This window comes from Caretta caretta, chromosome 1, assembly GCF_965140235.1.
Source record: "Caretta caretta isolate rCarCar2 chromosome 1, rCarCar1.hap1, whole genome shotgun sequence".
Classification (NCBI taxonomy): Eukaryota; Metazoa; Chordata; order Testudines; family Cheloniidae; genus Caretta; species Caretta caretta.
In genome coordinates, this window is record NC_134206.1 from 274,336,271 (window position 1) to 274,353,866 (window position 17,596).

At 40.4% G+C, this 17,596-nt stretch overlaps 1 protein-coding gene across 11 annotated transcripts in view; it reads left to right on the plus strand.

The window, feature by feature from the left end:
• The window catches only part of POC1B (POC1 centriolar protein B), a 124,972-nt gene that overhangs the window by 83,107 nt on the left and 24,269 nt on the right, over window positions 1-17,596 (plus strand). For 7 of the 11 annotated variants that reach the window (XM_048835619.2, XM_048835618.2, XM_048835620.2 and 4 more), the window contains one exon: window positions 16,280-16,504. The exons of 1 other annotated variant lie outside the window; for it this stretch is intronic. In XM_048835619.2, coding sequence (XP_048691576.2) covers window positions 16,280-16,504 — 225 coding nt within the window. Of the gene's footprint in view, window positions 1-12,364; window positions 12,615-16,279; window positions 16,505-17,596 lie in introns of those variants that run through there. 3 more of the 11 variants (XM_075124293.1, XM_075124295.1, XM_075124296.1) reach the window with 3 other exon arrangements.

Here is a 17,596-nt window from a genome sequence, read left to right on the forward strand (position 1 = left end):
AAAACTAGGGGACTTGGCATCTGGAAAGTTGAGGTGCAGTTTGGGGTTATGGGATAAGTACAACTCGATGTCTGTCAAATACTTAACAATGCTAACATTTTGTCCTCACTTGCCTTCGGAGTAAATACCCTGTGGTCTTAGGAAGAGAACAGTGTTTACACTTGGTTAACATTTGGAAGGTTTCATGATCATGGGGGCTATAAATATAATTTTTGTAATGAAAGTTTGAAGCTAGAGCAAAATTCTGTGGCATTTGATGGATTCTGCAGTAATCTGTGCAGGCATGGAATCGCACAATATACAGTGCACTGATTATAGGCAAGTGTATTGTATCTTCTCAGTGGATAAGTATTGAGTATAGTCACAATCGTGGAGAAATTAGCAATAGAAAACTGTTATTTTTAATACTTGTTTGAAATAATACAATGTCCTGGGCACTTTCCAGACTATCAGAAGGGTCAATCCCTGTGCTATGCAACTACATCTATTCAAAATACTCTTAGGTCTACTTATTGCTATGAACATGGCTCAGAGAAGCTTGCTATTTGATGCTGTCACAGCTTTGCTAAATTTAACACAGCTGTAATTCTGGCAAAATAAATAAATAAATAAAACTGATTTATCGGTGCACAGCTGCAGATGCGACAAGGACTTAAGTTTGTTTTGCATAGCTACTTTTTAATATTACCAAGCCACCAGTTATTCTTGTTCTCCAATGGCCCAGTCACCTCTAAAAGTTCAGTCCGCTTAAGGCTGAATTTGTTAGTTGAATGAATAATAAAGTGCTCAGCCATGTTAGGTGAAACTATCTGCTTTACTGAGGAAAATAGTTTAACCCTTTTCAGTTTGTTGGCTGTGAATGTGGGTTCCAGTACTGCCACTCAGAGTTGGGCTCTAAATTAACACACATACTACTTTCAGTGCTCATTGCCTCACTGGAGTGAAAGAGGCCAAATGTTTACTCTCTGTGTGGGTAATAGGAGATATACCTATGCTTCAGAGTTCTTTTGATTCTTATGACTTATTTAATTCAGGTGTTCTCTTAAGATTTGGAGGTGACTAAGATGGACAAGAGACCATGCAAGACTCTGCGTGTAATTTTTTGGGCTGAATTTCTATATTATGGTCTGGTACCAAGAGAGGTTTGCTTAGACTAGGAATATCTAGTTAGATTTTGGGCAAACTATTTAGCCCACCTCTGTTTTATTGATATGACTGCAAACTCTAATAACTGATTTGATTACACAAACTAAATACTGTATTTGAACTGCCTCACCAACCAGTGAAATGCAGCAGTCTCTAAATTGGAACACGGAGAAGGAAGTAAGAATGAAACTACAGAGAAGTTTAGGTCAATAGAATATACTTGATATGGATTTTGATTAGGATACTTGGGTCACCCTCATACTTGATACAAGTGCTATAGGGTCTTTAATGACCACAAGACCACACCACCGTGGCCCAACATCATTTTAAATTATTTATCATTTTAGATAGGAATGCATCTGTCACATTCTCTAGATATGCATATGTAATCACTAAAGCCAAATAAATTAAAACTTAACAATATTGACTCAACTATAGAAAAATCGACTAATTCTTCAGTAACAGAAACTCAAACTTCTCTTAAGCCATGTTGTCAAGCAGAAGCCTGGGTAAATAGATACAGCACTTCTTTGAAGATTAACAAATGCTCTGGCTTTGTCCAGCGAATGAGGAAAGCAAGTTCTGGAAAAAAGGACCCTCCTCAAAGGCTGCTCTGTCTCCAGCTTCAGACATACAAATCTAGCGACTGCCAGTGAGAGCCATGTAGCTGGTCTCAAATGTCTGGACAGAACTTAAAGTAAGACACAGTCTAAGAGCCAAATTGACCATGCTGAAGGATTGTTATAACATAGTGATGCTTTGACCATACTGTTAACACAGCATGGTTTGTCTCTATTGAGTGAACTAAACCACATAGGTTTCAGAGTAGAAGCCGTGTTAGTCTGTGTCCGCAAAAAGAAAAGGAGGACTTGTGGCACCTTAGAGACTAACCAATTTATTTGAGCATAAGCTTTCATGAGCTACAGCTCACTTCATCGGATGTTCATAATATGTTACCAAAAACTTTAGAGGGCAACTTGTGGGATGCTGTGGCTTATGATTCACTCCCCCATTTTAAACTGCCGTTGTAAATGAGCTGTAAGATACCTAGTGCCTAAACCATACTGGGCTTTAAAGATTAAAATCAGGACCTTGAATGGCACACAAAACTAAAAAGAAGCCAGTGCAATCTGTGCAGTGCAGATGTAATATGTTCCAAGTGAGAAACACAGTTAAATGGGGATACACATTTCACACTATAGCAGCTGATAATCTTTTAAGCTTGCCCCATGGAGAGCACATTGCAGTAATCCATTTTGGAGGTGACAAAAGTCATGGATAACACTGACAAGATCTGCATTTGAAATGAAAGGTCACAGCTTCCTGGCCAAGCAGGCACCTTTAATGTAGCTGCCACTACTACATGATGATCCAGAAGCAACTGAGAATCTAACAAAAGACCCAAATATGAACCTAGTTAGCAAAATATATTGTCCTATCCTTACCTCCCTTCACCCAGCTGCACTTCATCTAGCTAGCTCTAACCTAAGTCCCACAATACCATCCATTCTTTTGTATTCAGCTTATGGACAATTTTTAATAAACTGAAGTGTTATATTGTGACTTACATTATCTTGGGAACTCCAGGATTGCCATTTATGTGACTGGGTAGGATAGTCGAGATTGTGTAATAATGTGAGGGAGGGAGTTTTGTAAACTGCCAAATACAAAAATAACATTGAAATTCTTAAAAAGAAAAGGAGTACTTGTGGCACATTAGAGACTAACCAATTTATTTGAGCATGAGCTTTCGTGAGCTACAGCTCACTTCATCAGATGCATACCGTGGAAACTGCAGCAGACTTTATATATACACAGAGAATATGAAACAATACCTCCTCCCACCCCACTGTCCTGCTGGTAATAGCTTATCTAAAGTGATCAACAGGTGGGCCATTTCCAGCACAAATCCAGGTTTTCTCACCCTCCACCCCCCCACACAAATTCACTCTCCTGCTGGTGCTAGCCCATCCAAAGTGACAACTCTTTACATAATCAAGTCAGGCTATTTCCTGCATAGATCCAGGTTTTCTCACATCCCCCCCCCACCCCCATACACACACAAACTCACTCTCCTGCTGGTAATAGCTCATCTAAACTGACCACTCTCCAAGTTTAAATCCAAGTTAAACCAGAACATCTGGGGGGGGGGGTAGGAAAAAAACAAGAGGAAACAGGCTACCTTGCATAATGACTTAGCCACTCCCAGTCTCTATTTAAGCCTAAATTAATAGTATCCAATTTGCAAATGAATTCCAATTCAGCAGTTTCTCGCTGGAGTCTGGATTTGAAGTTTTTTTGTTTTAAGATAGCGACCTTCATGTCTGTGATTGCGTGACCAGAGAGATTGAAGTGTTCTCCGACTGGTTTATGAATGTTATAATTCTTGACATCTGATTTGTGTCCATTTATTCTTTTACGTAGAGACTGTCCAGTTTGACCAATGTACATGGCAGAGGGGCATTGCTGGCACATGATGGCATATATCACATTTGTGGATGTGCAGGTGAACGAGCCTCTGATAGTGTGGCTGATGTTATTAGGCCCTGTGATGGTGTCCCCTGAATAGATATGTGGGCACAATTGACAACGGGCTTTGTTGCAAGGATAAGTTCCTGGGTTAGTGGTTCTGTTGTGTGGTATGTGGTTGTTGGTGAGTATTTGCGTCAGGTTGCGGGGCTGTCTGTAGGCAAGGACTGGCCTGTCTCCCAAGACTTGTGAGAGTGTAGGGTCATCCTTTAGGATAGGTTGTAGATCCTTAATAATGCGTTGGAGGGGTTTTAGTTGGGGGCTGAAGGTGACCGCTAGTGGCGTTCTGTTATTTTCTTTGTTAGGCCTGTCCTGTAGTAGGTAACTTCTGGGAACTCTTCTGGCTCTATCAATCTGTTTCTTCACTTCTGCAGGTGGGTATTGTAGTTGTAAGAAAGCTTGACAGAGATCTTGTAGGTGTTTGTCTCTGTCTGAGGGGTTGGAGCAAATGCGGTTGTATCGCAGAGCTTGGCTGTAGACGATGGATCGTGTGGTGTGGTCAGGGTGAAAGCTGGAGGCATGCAGGTAGGAATAGCGGTCAGTAGGTTTCCGGTATAGGGTGGTGTTTATGTGGCCATTGTTTATTAGCACTGTAGTGTCCAGGAAGTGGATCTCTTGTGTGGACTGGACCAGGCTGAGGTTGGTGGTGGGATGGAAATTGTTGAAATCATGGTGGAATTCCTCAAGGGCTTCTTTTCCATGGGTCCAGATGATGAAGATGTCATCAATATAGCGCAAGTAGAGTAGGGGCTTTAGGGGACGAGAGCTGAGGAAGCGTTGTTCTAAATCAGCCATAAAAATGTTGGCATACTGTGGGGCCATGCGGGTACCCATAGCAGTGCCGCTGATCTGAAGGTATACATTGTCCCCAAATGTGAAATAGTTATGGGTAAGGACAAAGTCACAAAGTTCAGCCACCAGGTTAGCCGTGACATTATCGGGGATAGTGTTCTTGACGGCTTGTAGTCCATATTTGTGTGGAATGTTGGTGTAGAGGGCTTCTACATCCATAGTAGCCAGGATGGTGTTATCAGGAAGATCACCGATGGATTGAAGTTTCCTCAGGAAGTCAGTGGTGTCTCGAAGGTAGCTGGGAGTGCTGGTAGCGTAGGGCCTGAGGAGGGAGTCTACGTAGCCAGACAATCCTGCTGTCAGGGTGCCAATGCCTGAGATGATGGGGCGCCCAGGATTTCCAGGTTTATGGATCTTGGGTAGTAGAAAACCTGGATTTGTGCAGGAAATAGCCCGACTTGATTATGTAAAGAGTTGTCACTTTGGATGGGCTAGCACCAGCAGGAGAGTGAATTTGTGTGCGGGGGTGGAGGGTGAGAAAACCTGGATTTGTGCTGGAAATGGCCCACCTGATGATCACTTTAGATAAGCTATTACCAGCAGGACAGTGGGGTGGGAGGAGGTATTGTTTCATATTCTCTGTGTATATATGAAGTCTGCTGCAGTTTCCACGGTATGCATCTGATGAAGTGAGCTGTAGCTCACGAAAGCTCATGCTCAAATAAATTGGTTAGTCTCTAAGGTGCCACAAGTACTCCTTTTCTTTTTGCGAATACAGACTAACACGGCTGTTACTCTGAAACCATTGAAATTCTTGCTCATTATAAGCCCATTTTATTGATGGGTTGTTCATTGTATGTGGGAGATGGAAGGCTAGATTGTGGTGCTTTTGTTCTTTGATCAGTTTGGGCTTGTCTTGTTTGTGACACATTGTTTTTAGTTATTTTAATGTTAACAGGCAGGTAGACCATATGCTCATAACTGAAAGGATGATTATTAAATAACAAGCCTTGCCAACTTTGGGATTCATTAGAAAGCTTGTCACATTGGTAAGTTCTACCTTCAATTCCATCCTTGTTATAAGACGATTAGGATATTCCACAGGAAGCTATTGAATATGCTTTCTATATGTGAAGATTTACAGAAGATTAAAGGCAGATGTTTTGCAGTTTGTGTGGGTTGGGTTTGTGTTTTTCCCATTCGTTCTCCAAAAGCATTTTTTTTAAAGTTTATTTTTCAGTAAACAAGAACGTGATCCGATCAACTATATATATGAATACATCCATCTTAATCAATTATTATGATATATGAGGGGAAGAGAGTCTTTGCAATATTTATTTCTAGTTAATAAGTGCCAAAGCTCCATGGGAAAACATGCAGGGGTATGCAAGGGTGATCAGGTTACATGAAAGCTCCTTTCACAGATTTTGAGTGCCACCCACAGAGTTTGGGCCATTTTGCTTGACAAAAAGTGAAGATGATCAATTATGGTGTGCTGACTATGACATCATTCATAGTCTAAATTTAATTTCCTACTAAACATCCGCCTGGTAATGCTATAGAAATAGCTTCCTATTGATTCATTATCTCTGCTCCTTGTCTTCTAATTTGTCAGTTACATGGAGTTGCTCAAATGTGAATCAGTTTCACTGTTAACAGGCAGTGAATGGAAATACTGAACCTATTTTAATTTTCTTTTTAGCTTTGTTTAAAAGTGATAATTCAAAATATGGATAATTCTTGCCTAGTCCAACTGTATTAATTGAAAACAAGCTATTTCTCTAAAGTCTTACATAGCAGTCAGTTGTTTGAACAGTAACCTAATTTCCCAACCTAGTTTGTAGTTAATTGAATTATCTGTGTTTATGAATTGTTAGTATTCTGTGTGCTCTAAAGAAAGAGGCTGCTTTGAAGGGATGGGGGCACTCAGACTTCATTATATAAACCATCCCATGAAAAACAGCATTGTTAAGTAAAAGCAGTTAATTGAAAAAATTGTTTATAAAAGATCACTTGACAGAGTAAAAATGATAGATATGTACTAAAAATGACGCATATGGACTTATAATCAATAGTTTTCTCTTACTACTTTAATAGCATTGTGTCATTCCTTGACACTGAACCTTAGCCATTTGAATATTGATTTGGATTCTTTTGCACAGCTTCTCTCTGAGTTCATTACTCATGGGCTAATGCCTGCCACCTGTGGAATTCAGTGGCGGTCCACTGTTGTTGCTGGAGACTCCAGGACAAGGCTCCAATCTTCTGCTCATGGAAACTTTTAAATAACACCATAATACAGGTTCAAACTAAATGTATACCCCAAATTATTTTTTTTTAAAAGCAGGAGGAGCAAAAATATACCACCATGACTAAACAACGAAGTAAAAGAGGTGGTTAAAGACAAAAAGACATCCTTGAAAAATTGGAAGTCCAATCCTACTAAGGAAAATAGAAAGGAGCATGAACTCAGGAAAGTTTAATGTAAAACTATAATTAGACAGGCCAAAAAGAATTTGAAGTGCAACTAGCAAAAGAAACAAAAACTAAGCAATACTGAAATAAAACCCCCTCTGAGCACACACCCCTAGTTGTTACCTACCACCCCATACTGGAAGCCATATGAAGGATCATCAAATAACTACAACCCATACTCCATGAGGACCCCATCCTGACAGAAACCTTCCTGATCTCCCACTTCTGGCCTTCAATCAACTCTTCAGCCTTTCCAAGCTCATCAGAAGCAAGGTCTCCATAGACCAGGACACCAACTCAGAGCAGCACCAGACCCTGCCAGAGCAACAGATGCAAAATCTGCAGACATATCTTCACTGCTACAGTGATCAACACTCCCCCCAACACACCTTTCAAGATCCATGGATACTACACATGCCTATCACAAGTGGTATTCTTCATCCAGTGCACTAAATGCCTCAGTAACAACTATGTGAGTGAAACCGGACAATCACTATGCTCTCAAATGAACTCACACAGGAAAATAAGACAAACACTGGATCACCGGTGGGTGAACACTTCACAGAGGGATCACTCTATATCTGACCTGTTAGTCCTCATCCTCAAAGGAAAGCTGCACGACACCTTCAAAAGATCAGCCTTGGAACTTAAATTTATAACTTTGCTAGACTCTAAAAATCATGGACTGAACAGAGACACTAGATTTATGGTTTATTACAACAATCTGTAACCTGCTAATCCCTTTTTTTGTCCTATGACTGCAGAGGTGTTAACAGGCCACTCTACTTGAATAAAGAAAAGGAGTACTTGTGGCACCTTAGAGGCTAACAAATTTATTTGAGCATAAGCTTTCGTGAGTGGAAAATACAGTGGGGAGATTTTACATACATAGAGAACACCCATTGTCTCATGTTCTCTGTGTATATAAAATCTCCCCACTGTATTTTCCACTGCATGCATCCGATGAAGTGAGTTGTAGCTCACAAAAGCTTATGCTCAAATAAATTTGTTAGTCTCTAAGGTGCCACAAATACTCCTTTTCTTTTTGCAGATACAGACTAACATGGCTACTACTCTGAAATCTACTTTGAATAGTCCCTTACAATATGTGCTAACTACTTATGCTAAACAATCTGTTTCACTCTGCGTTTAGCTGTAACGCAAGAGCTTCTGTGTGGCTTGAAAGCTTCTCTCTCTCCTCAACAGAAGTGGTCCAAAAAGAGAGATTACCTCACCCATCTTTTCTCTCTAATCTGCCATTTTGTCACCCACTTAGTGAGATCCCTTTGTAACTCTTCACAGTCAGCTTTGGACTTAACTATCTTGAGTAATTTTGTAGGGTCTGAAAACTCTGCCACCTCATTGTTCCTCAAAACTGGCACTTCAGGCAATCGGTGACTAGAACAGAGGCACATGAGGATCCCACTCCCAACAAAATTGCACCTTCCTGGGATTACAGAGGGGTAAGTGAGAAATCTCTTCCCATATTCAGAATGATTCTGATTTACTGAATAAAGCCCTAAATGGTACTAAGTTACTCCTACAGTACTTTCTTGGGTGTTAGCCAGCCGATGGGAGCAGGCAGACCGCCTTTCAGGCTCCCAAGGCCATCTAGCAAGTTACTTCCCAGTTGAGATATGTTTACCGGTATCTCTCTGTTGTGTGGTTCCCATGCCAAGATGAATAGAGTACTGCCTTCCCACTGTAAACAGCCAGGCAAGGTATTACCACATATGCATCACCCCACCCCACACACACACACAAAAGTAATAATTATTAATGCCTTTGAGGGTATCATAAGATCCAAATGTGAACATCTAATTAAACTAAATGTTTAACTAAAATGTTTATATAAAAACAAAGAAATTGTGTACATCTGGGGAGCCTAAAATTGGTGCAGCAATAGCTTTATCATTGAAAAACACAGTCATACCTTCAGAAAGTGACTTCCTTATAAAGGACCCCATATCCTAAATGAGTGATGACACACTGCACAGCAATTTCAAAGCCTTGGCTATAGATTTTCAGGTGAAAGCTTTTTCATCTATTTAGTAAGGAAAGCCTCCATTGTGACAAACAAGTGGCTTATTGTCTAGAGGTATAAGCCTTGCTTGAAGTTTTCTCGGACATCTCAGGTTTTCTCTTGGTTAAACCTTTGATGTGATTTGTAATGAGCAATGGATTCTAATTTGGTGGCTACAAGGAAGCCATTTTATACACAGTAATAGCCATTACTCATTCTAAAGAGAGATCCTGTGAATGTGGATTTGCTGGTGTGGAGTTATTGGGGTGAAATATTAGAGAAATTAGTAGCTGAGATTGCAGAGAGCCTTCAACTCTCACTGTCAAAGCTAGCATAGCAATCCATTGGTTGCTACTAACACCAAGAGTATCCAAGATTACTCTGGCAGATGGAAAAATCTGGAATAAAAGCTTCCAAGGAAATCACGATAAATTTTTCTCCAAACGAACAAAATCCTCTGCACCGCAGAGACAAAAAGAGCATTTGTGTACAAGATCTCACAATTCCTATTCAAGACTCTTCCTTTTGATCCACCCTCTTCACCCAGAATTTTAAGAGGCTGGTTGTAGTCACAGCAGAGCATAGATCGCACATTACGCACCTATACGCAGGCACAGACAACGTGCAAATCAGTACCCTGTCCAAAGAAGCAGACCTCTTCATAAAGGAATTGCTGCTGGAAAAGATTCATAACCACCACTTCTTCAAAATCAAGAGAAGCTTCTGATCCCAGTGCAGAGAATTGTTCACCCTAAGGTCAAATTAGACATGGTTCTGGCTGTAATCTTACCATCATGGTAAAGATTTGCTAAAATCTAAAACTTAATTGCATCAGTCTTTTCCTGAAATGTCATCAGTAGTCAATTATTTCCAATGGCTAGGATTGCTGGTACTATGCATCAGCTTTATCTCCTGAGTGGGTTTCTCAAAATGCAACTACTAAAAATCCTTCTGAGGACATAGAACAATGCCTCGATGCAATGCAAAATTAGATATTCTCAGATAACATCCAAAAGCCTCTTTGGGTATGTCTGTACTGCAATTAGACATCCTCAGCTGGCCCATGCCAGCTGATTTGGGCTAAGGGGCTTGGGTTAAAAGGCTATTTAACTGTGGTGTAGACATTCATGCTCACTGGGACCCTCCCACCTCACAGGGTCCCAGAGCTCAGGCTCCAGCCTGAGCCCAGATGTCTACACCACATTTGAATAGCCCCTTAGCCTGAGCCCCGTGAATCTGAGTCAGCTGGCACAGGCCAGCTATGGGTTTTTAAATGCAGTTAGACATGCCCTTTGTGGGTAGAGAGGTACAAACAATATGCTAAAAGCCAACCCAGCTTCCACTCTAGACCCTTACATACTCACTGTGAAAACAAACATGCTTTCAAGACAATTTTCAATCCTTTTAGTACACATCATTTTAGTTCATTAGATACCTCTATCAGGATGTCTTTTTTAAAAAAATAAACAGCAAAACCTGCAAACGTGGCCATACGGGGTCAGACTCATGGCCCATCTAGTTCAGTATCCTTTCTGTGACAGTAACCAATACCAGATCCAACAGTAAAAGGTGCAAGAAACCACATAGTGGGCAATTATGATACTGGCAGAGGAAGTCTCCCTCTACTTCCCATTAGAGGTTGGCTTATGACTGAGGGATGAGTTTTTATATCCCTTTGAAAACTAGGGAGTAAGCAGAGATCATAACTTCTCTGTGGCATAGGAAATAATGTCCTAATTAGAGAAGAATTTGTTACCTTTCAAGACAGTTCACATAAAGGATACAGTTGGCATGTTAGGTTTTTGGGAAACTATTCAAAGAAGTCCATCAGAGGCACTGGGTGGAAAAGTATATGAACCCTCATCTCAGGAAGTTTCGCAAAGTAAGTTTCCATTCCTCTGCAGAAAGCATCCTTTGCTAGGAAGGTGCTACCATGTTGGTTTACACGTAACTTCTTAATTTGTAAAGATCTTGCTTTCTCTGGGAGGAGCTCCCATTCCTTCCTATTATTCTTCTGGAATAATTAAACTCTGTTTATCCTTTTTCCCCTTCTGGCATTTGCTCGCTACTTTCCATGAATAATGAAGGAGTAGAGAAGCTATGCGATGGAATGAGAAATGTCTTACATGATAATTTTCTTTCTGCTAGCACTTCTCCCTGGATTCAACCCACTCTGGCAGTCTGGTAAATGACCAGAATGTACACTGAAATTTTTCTCTAAAAGGAGACAGACATATGTTGCCTTAAGGTTAATTTAATATATTAGATCAAGTTGTTTTAATTCTAATAATTGGTTACTGGAGTTTGGCTATGGAAGAACTCTTCTGGTGGCCTGAGCCTAGTCCTGGAGCCTCCAGCAACATGGGACTGCCTCCAAATTCCACAAGTGGGAATCATTGGCCCATGAGTAATGAATTTGGAGAGAAGCTGCAAACAGAAAATTAGGTAAGATTTCTCATTTCTACAGTCACTGAAGTGAAGAAGATTGCTGCTCTTATACCATCTGATGTGGGTCATATTTTGTTAGAAACATATCTAGATGTCTTTAATGCCATTAATCATTAGGTACCTAGTCATACTCGTAAGTTATCTGATTGAAGTTTGTAAACTTTTTCCAGTGCTCTTTCCTTGTTTATAACTAAGTTGCAGATTCTTTGGGCACAATTTATCATACATACATACATATATATATATATATATATTTAAAAAAACTGGTTTGTCTTATTTTTGTGCATTGCTTATTTTCCTTTCAGTGTTTGATCCTTTCAAGTTTGACAACTATTAAGTCTTTGTCTCCCACTTATTTATTTAGCCCTTCCCTGCCATGTCATCTCCTGAAGTCTTTGCAGACAATATCAGTGTCCCAGGGGTCCTACTCAAGACACTAAGATAGTATAAGACTTTCTGCCTAAGGAAGCAGTACATGTTGAATTGACCAGAGGCGCTGATGTACTGAGCTGCAAAACACTCTCCACTGCCCGTTCAACTGCTAATGTCCTAGAATGTTAGAGCATTGTTCTGTTATTAAATCAACAAAAAAAAATCTTTTTTATTTATTTCCTCATGCTGCTTATTCAAGTTGACAGATTTTCTCCTTGGAGTTTTAAGGATACATTTGTATTGGGTTTAGTAACAAAAGTTGTGGGAGTTTCTGAAATTTCTGTTTGATTTACTTACAGTCTGCAGAAATTCAAAAATATATCTGTTGTATCAGCACCGAGACTAACAGGAAACCTCAGCTTCCAAGTAGGTCATTGTTTAGGGCAGAGATTCTCACACTGGGGCAGTCAGAGTGGAAAGTATTCTGCAGGGTGCATGAGAAGCTCTAAGGGTGGGGGAAAACGTACTACACACATTTTACCCATAGCAATGAATAACTAGCAACGCTGATTCCTCCAGATTCCTCAGGTTGCGCTGTGCATTTGACTCTAGATGCCGCTGTGCGTTTTGATGGATTTCTGTTAAGCTTGCATCATACAAAGTCATTGCCATCTGTACATGAATCCGTTTCCTATGACGCAGTGTGGATATTTAATTGAAGGTAGAAGGGGATCTCTGGATAGCTGTCTCAAGCATACAGCCCAGTATGGAATTGCTGTGCTCCAAAAAACAGGTGCACCCCTCACAGTGGTAACAACATTGTGTTGCAAGTAAGCAGTATCTCACTTAAAATATATATTACTCTATACTTAAATGTCTCTTTTGAATCAATGCCTTACTGTTTTTAATATTTAGTAAGAGTTGCCTGTTTTTTTTAATTGGTATATGTACTTGTATAGTGGGGAGAGGGGGTATAAACTACTACAGACACAAAGAAGGGGGGCACGATCAAGTATGTTTGAGAACCACTGGTTTAGGGTAGACTTAACTTGCCAGTGTCTAATACTCTTAGAATTTTTCTTCCCCCACTCCCAAAAAGTGTGTGTGTGTGTGTGCACGCACATGTGTGTGTTGTTTTGAACTACTTGGCAATCATTTTAATAGCTTATCAAAAAGCTTGATTTATAAAGCAGTAAGCATTAAGAAAAGACCGGGACTGTGTTCTATATTGCTTAACCACATTTATAATCCTTTTGCTTTTATCTCATAAAAAGATGTATTACTCATGCAGCAGAAAAATGAATTTGCTTTTCAAAAACATTATCAGAAAAAAATAACGTTCTTGCCGTTTCCTGTTATAATTAAACATGAGAATCCTCTTTCTTCTGTTTTATTAATAGGTGGTAAGATGAGAATGATTTTTGGTACATAGCACCACAATTTATGTTTCTTATTTTTCTCCATTAACCAATTTTGGAGAACTTTTCCAGTTGGTCAGCTGGCACACATGCAGAAGAGCCTTATTAATCCTATTTCCTAAGGATCATAAAAAGCTAAAAACATCTTAGTGAGTTTGAGGTCCTTTTATGATCTGGGGGAAGGGCATTCCACATACCCAAAGCTACAGAGGCAAGATATGAACAATACCCCTTCTGCCACAACACTTCTCAAGCTACAGCAGCCCCATTTTCTTCTTACATGTCTAAAAATACATAAAGTGAACAGCACCGACTTTCTAAGATGCCGGTGGAGGCGGGGAGGCTCAACCCCCTGGCTCTGCCCCAGGTCCTGCCCCCACTCTACTCCTTCCCCCGGACCCCTGCCTCTTCCTGCCCCTACTCCATCCCCTCTCTCAAGCCCCACCCCACCCTGCTTCTTCCCACCGCTTCACCCCCGCCCTGCCTCTTCCCACCCTATTCCGCCCCTCCCCTGAGCGTGCCCTGCCCTTACTCCTCCCCCTCCTGCCAGCGCCATCTGCACGTGCCAGAACAGCTCATCCACGGCAGGCAGTAGGTGCTGGGAGGGAGAGGGAGGTCCTAATCAGCGGGGCCACCTGCAGGTGGGAGGTGCTTCTGTGGGGAGAGGGAAAGATGGCTGCTGGTGGATGCTCAGCACCCACCATTTTTTTTTCCCTGGGTGCTCCAGCCCTGGAACACTCATGGAGTAGGCACCTATGCATAAAATTACATACGAGCCAGAAGGCAGCGAGATATTCAGGACCCAGTCAGTTAGGGGCTTTGAACATTTTAGAATTGAAACCTAAAATTGAATCCATGCCCAAACAGACAACCGATGCAAAGAAGTGGGAACCCAAATTTCCCCCTTCCCACCTTGGACAACTATTGAGCCATTTCTTTCTGCTTTAGTTGCATGCAGAAGTTCAGCCCCTTCCCAAAATAAAGCTAAATTGGAGTAGTTCAAGTGTAATGTCACGAAGGCATACATCACAGCGATCAGATCACCAGAGATGGCTGCAGACTTGTAACATTCTCAGAATGGCAGTAAGTCTGCCATATCCATGGCTGCTAAGTGATCTTTATAATCTGCCCTGGTCCAAGAGGGGGTTATAAAGGAAAAAAGCAAGTGGGAGAAATACAGATACTAACCTTTTAAAAAAAAAATCTCCAATGTACAACTAGAATACTATATTCTTGACTATATATAGTGTTGATGCGTATAAATTAGTGGTTCTCAACTCCGGTCCACCACTTGTTCAGGGAAAGCCCCTGACGCGCCAGGCCGGCTTGTTTACCTGCCGCGTCTGCAGGTTTGGCCGATCATTGCTCCCACTGGCTGTGGTTCGCTACTCCAGGCCAATGGGGGCTGCAGGAAGTGGCGCGGGCTGAGGGATGTGCTGGCCACCGTTCCCGCAACCCCCATTGGCCTGGAGCGGCGAGCCACGGCCAGTGAGAGCCACAATTGGCCAAACCTGCGGATGCGGCAGGTAAACAAACCAGTCCGGCATGCCAGGGACTTTCCCTGAACGAAGGGTGGACCAGAGTTGAGAACCACTGGTATAAATGTTATGGATTATCTGATAGTAACAGCTAGCAAAACTATACTGAAAGTTCTGTACACTGTATCCTTTATAAACTCTGTCTCCTAAGTTTATAACATTCACTTGTGAGAACTTGCTGCAGGTTCAAGCTTTGCAGGCAAGGTCTTGACTGGCAAACAACTTTAAAATAAACTACATTCCAAATGCCAAATTTTAGACTCTGGTGCTTAACATTTGGGCATCTAAATCTCTATTTAAACACCTAAATCTCTTTTTTACTGATCTGGTCCAATTCCTATGGAAGTCAGTGTAAAGATGCCTGTTCATTTCAATGGGATTTAGATCCAATTTTTAGCTAACTACTGGTTGATTTGCCGAAATCAAGACCTAGCGCCCCAGCTTTGAAAATTGGACACTAAATCAATTCAATGATATAAGTTCTAGGAATTTATATTGGTCCTGAGCAGGATTTTTTATCAAATTATTACAAATTTTACAAATTAAGATGTATTTTACAATTCTCTAATTTGAAAATATATCCAGTTTTAAATTATTAGTATTTTGGAGGATGAGAGGTAAAATTTCAGAATTTTCTCCTACCCTATTTTTGGCTTATAGGGTCATTTCACAAGACTTAAAGAACCGTTAGAGAAGCAGTTACAATTTTAACTTCTTGTGTATTCTGTTTTCTTTTGTAATCTAATGGATATTACAAGGCTAATTTGTGTAAGAACAAAATGTGGCTACTATCATTAGTTTATTTTGGGGAAAGATATATGAGACATTAAAAGAATGTGACCCTTGGCATCTTGATAGAGCCAGGTAGAGTTGATGTGAGTGACCATCTGGTGACTGCTGACTTTGCAGCCTCTTCTCACAAGAGAGTGCCATTAGGACTCCTGAGGGTGCAAAAAAAAAACTGAAATAAAGCAGCATGAAAGGAACTGATACTGTCACTGTGATCTTGAGGCAATGCTCATATATCAGCATTGTTTGATAGTTTAATCTCCTCTCTCTCCCTCAAATTCAGGTTGTGTGTACCCTTTCAACCTTTTCCTCCTCTTGTTCTTTGAGGAAGTCAGTTTCCCAGGAAGATGTAGCTGAATGAGTAGCTAAAAGCTATCTATGGGTGTTTTTCATTGTATAGGATACCTTTCTCTTTTATTAAAGAAAGAGTTACATTGACTTTAATCTCCAGTAGTAAAGCCTCTAATCCCTCAGTCATACTTACCCAACATGTAGTAGTTGGTGTTGACATCATCTGTGAGGATTGCTGAATTTTCTCCATATACTGTGAACTTTTGTTCCCTCATATATCTGCCACAGCCAAAATTCTCTCATTGGTGAGAATGAATGGATGTGATATAAAATTGGACCTTATACAGAAAGCAAGACTGACTCTTTCGTATGTGCTTATGTATGTGCCAATATATTTTTGAAGCATAAAAAACCAGATCTTTATACCTTCCTTTCTCTATGATTCCAACTAAATGAAGTCAAGGACAACTGGCTCTTCAAATGGAGTTTCCACATTCAAAGATGATATGAGCAGTGAAGATCTGCGGTATCGTCCTGCTTTGTTCTCACCAACAAGCTCAAGAAGGAGGCTGGAAGACAAGGTTGAACCAGCTGTGTGTACCGTGGACAAGCGCATAGACATCTCACCAGCTCTGGGTAATGCTTTAGAGCACATTGTGGAGCAGCTGGATGTTTTGACTTTAGTGAGTATGCAATGGACTAGTAACACTTCCTTAATTAATATGGTAATTCCCTCATTACTGGGTAAAAAACCTGGAGCCACACTCATAACCCAAAGTATTAAAATGTGTGGGCTGACTTTACAGATGGCTAGAGCCCTGCTGAATTCTTTCAATCTCATGAAATATTGGCCATGTGAATTAAATTCATTAACGTCAATGTAGAAGGTTATTTAAAAAGCTTTTTCCTGTTATGCAACTGCCAATGGCATTTTAAAACTTTGAAAGGCTATTGTTATATTTTTAACTCTTTGGCTGGCGAAGTTGGGATTTTTCAGTAGTAACTGCTAATGTTGATTTACCAGAAGCCTGCTGTTGACTAGAGAGTGTTAGATTCCAGCTTGAACAATCATGCTCTGGCAGAGGATGAACAAGATAAGAAGGGCAGAACAGTTGAGAGAAGAGCATCCCCATCTTTTGGTAGTTCCAGGACTATAGAGATTTTCAGCTTGAGGGCTCCAGGTTGTAGGTATCAAGGTGGAGTCCAGGCACTGGCATAATTCTAAAAATCATTGTGAGACAGAGCAAATACCAGCATTAATCAATGGCTTCTAATTCAGTTGAAAATTCTCAACATTTCCTCTCAGTAACTCAGCTCCAGCCAATTTATATTTAAGGTATTGCACTTTACTTGGTAATTTATTAAAAGTGTACCTAATTGAAATGGGGTAATCAGATAAATGTAGTGAAAGAAATGCAGAGAGAAAATGCTTAATTTATCAGAAGAATCAAAAGGGCTATAAGTTAATTGTGGAATAATGTAGATTAAAGCAGAGCTGTCTAGAAAGTTACCTTTCTAGAAATAAAGTGAATTCTTGGAGGATGCCTTTTATTTAGTACTTAAAAAAAAACAAACTTTGTTTCTACAGTGCTCATTTTTGTAGCTGGAGACCCAAACAATATGTTCCTTTAATGGATAATATTTTATTTTATTTATATTTAAGCTTGTGTAAATGAATAATTATCCTGGGATACAATACCTTCCAGTAAGTTTTGCTGAGGCAGGTTTATGCCTTTTGACAATCTTCTTAGTTAAAAAGCCATAGTATTAATTTT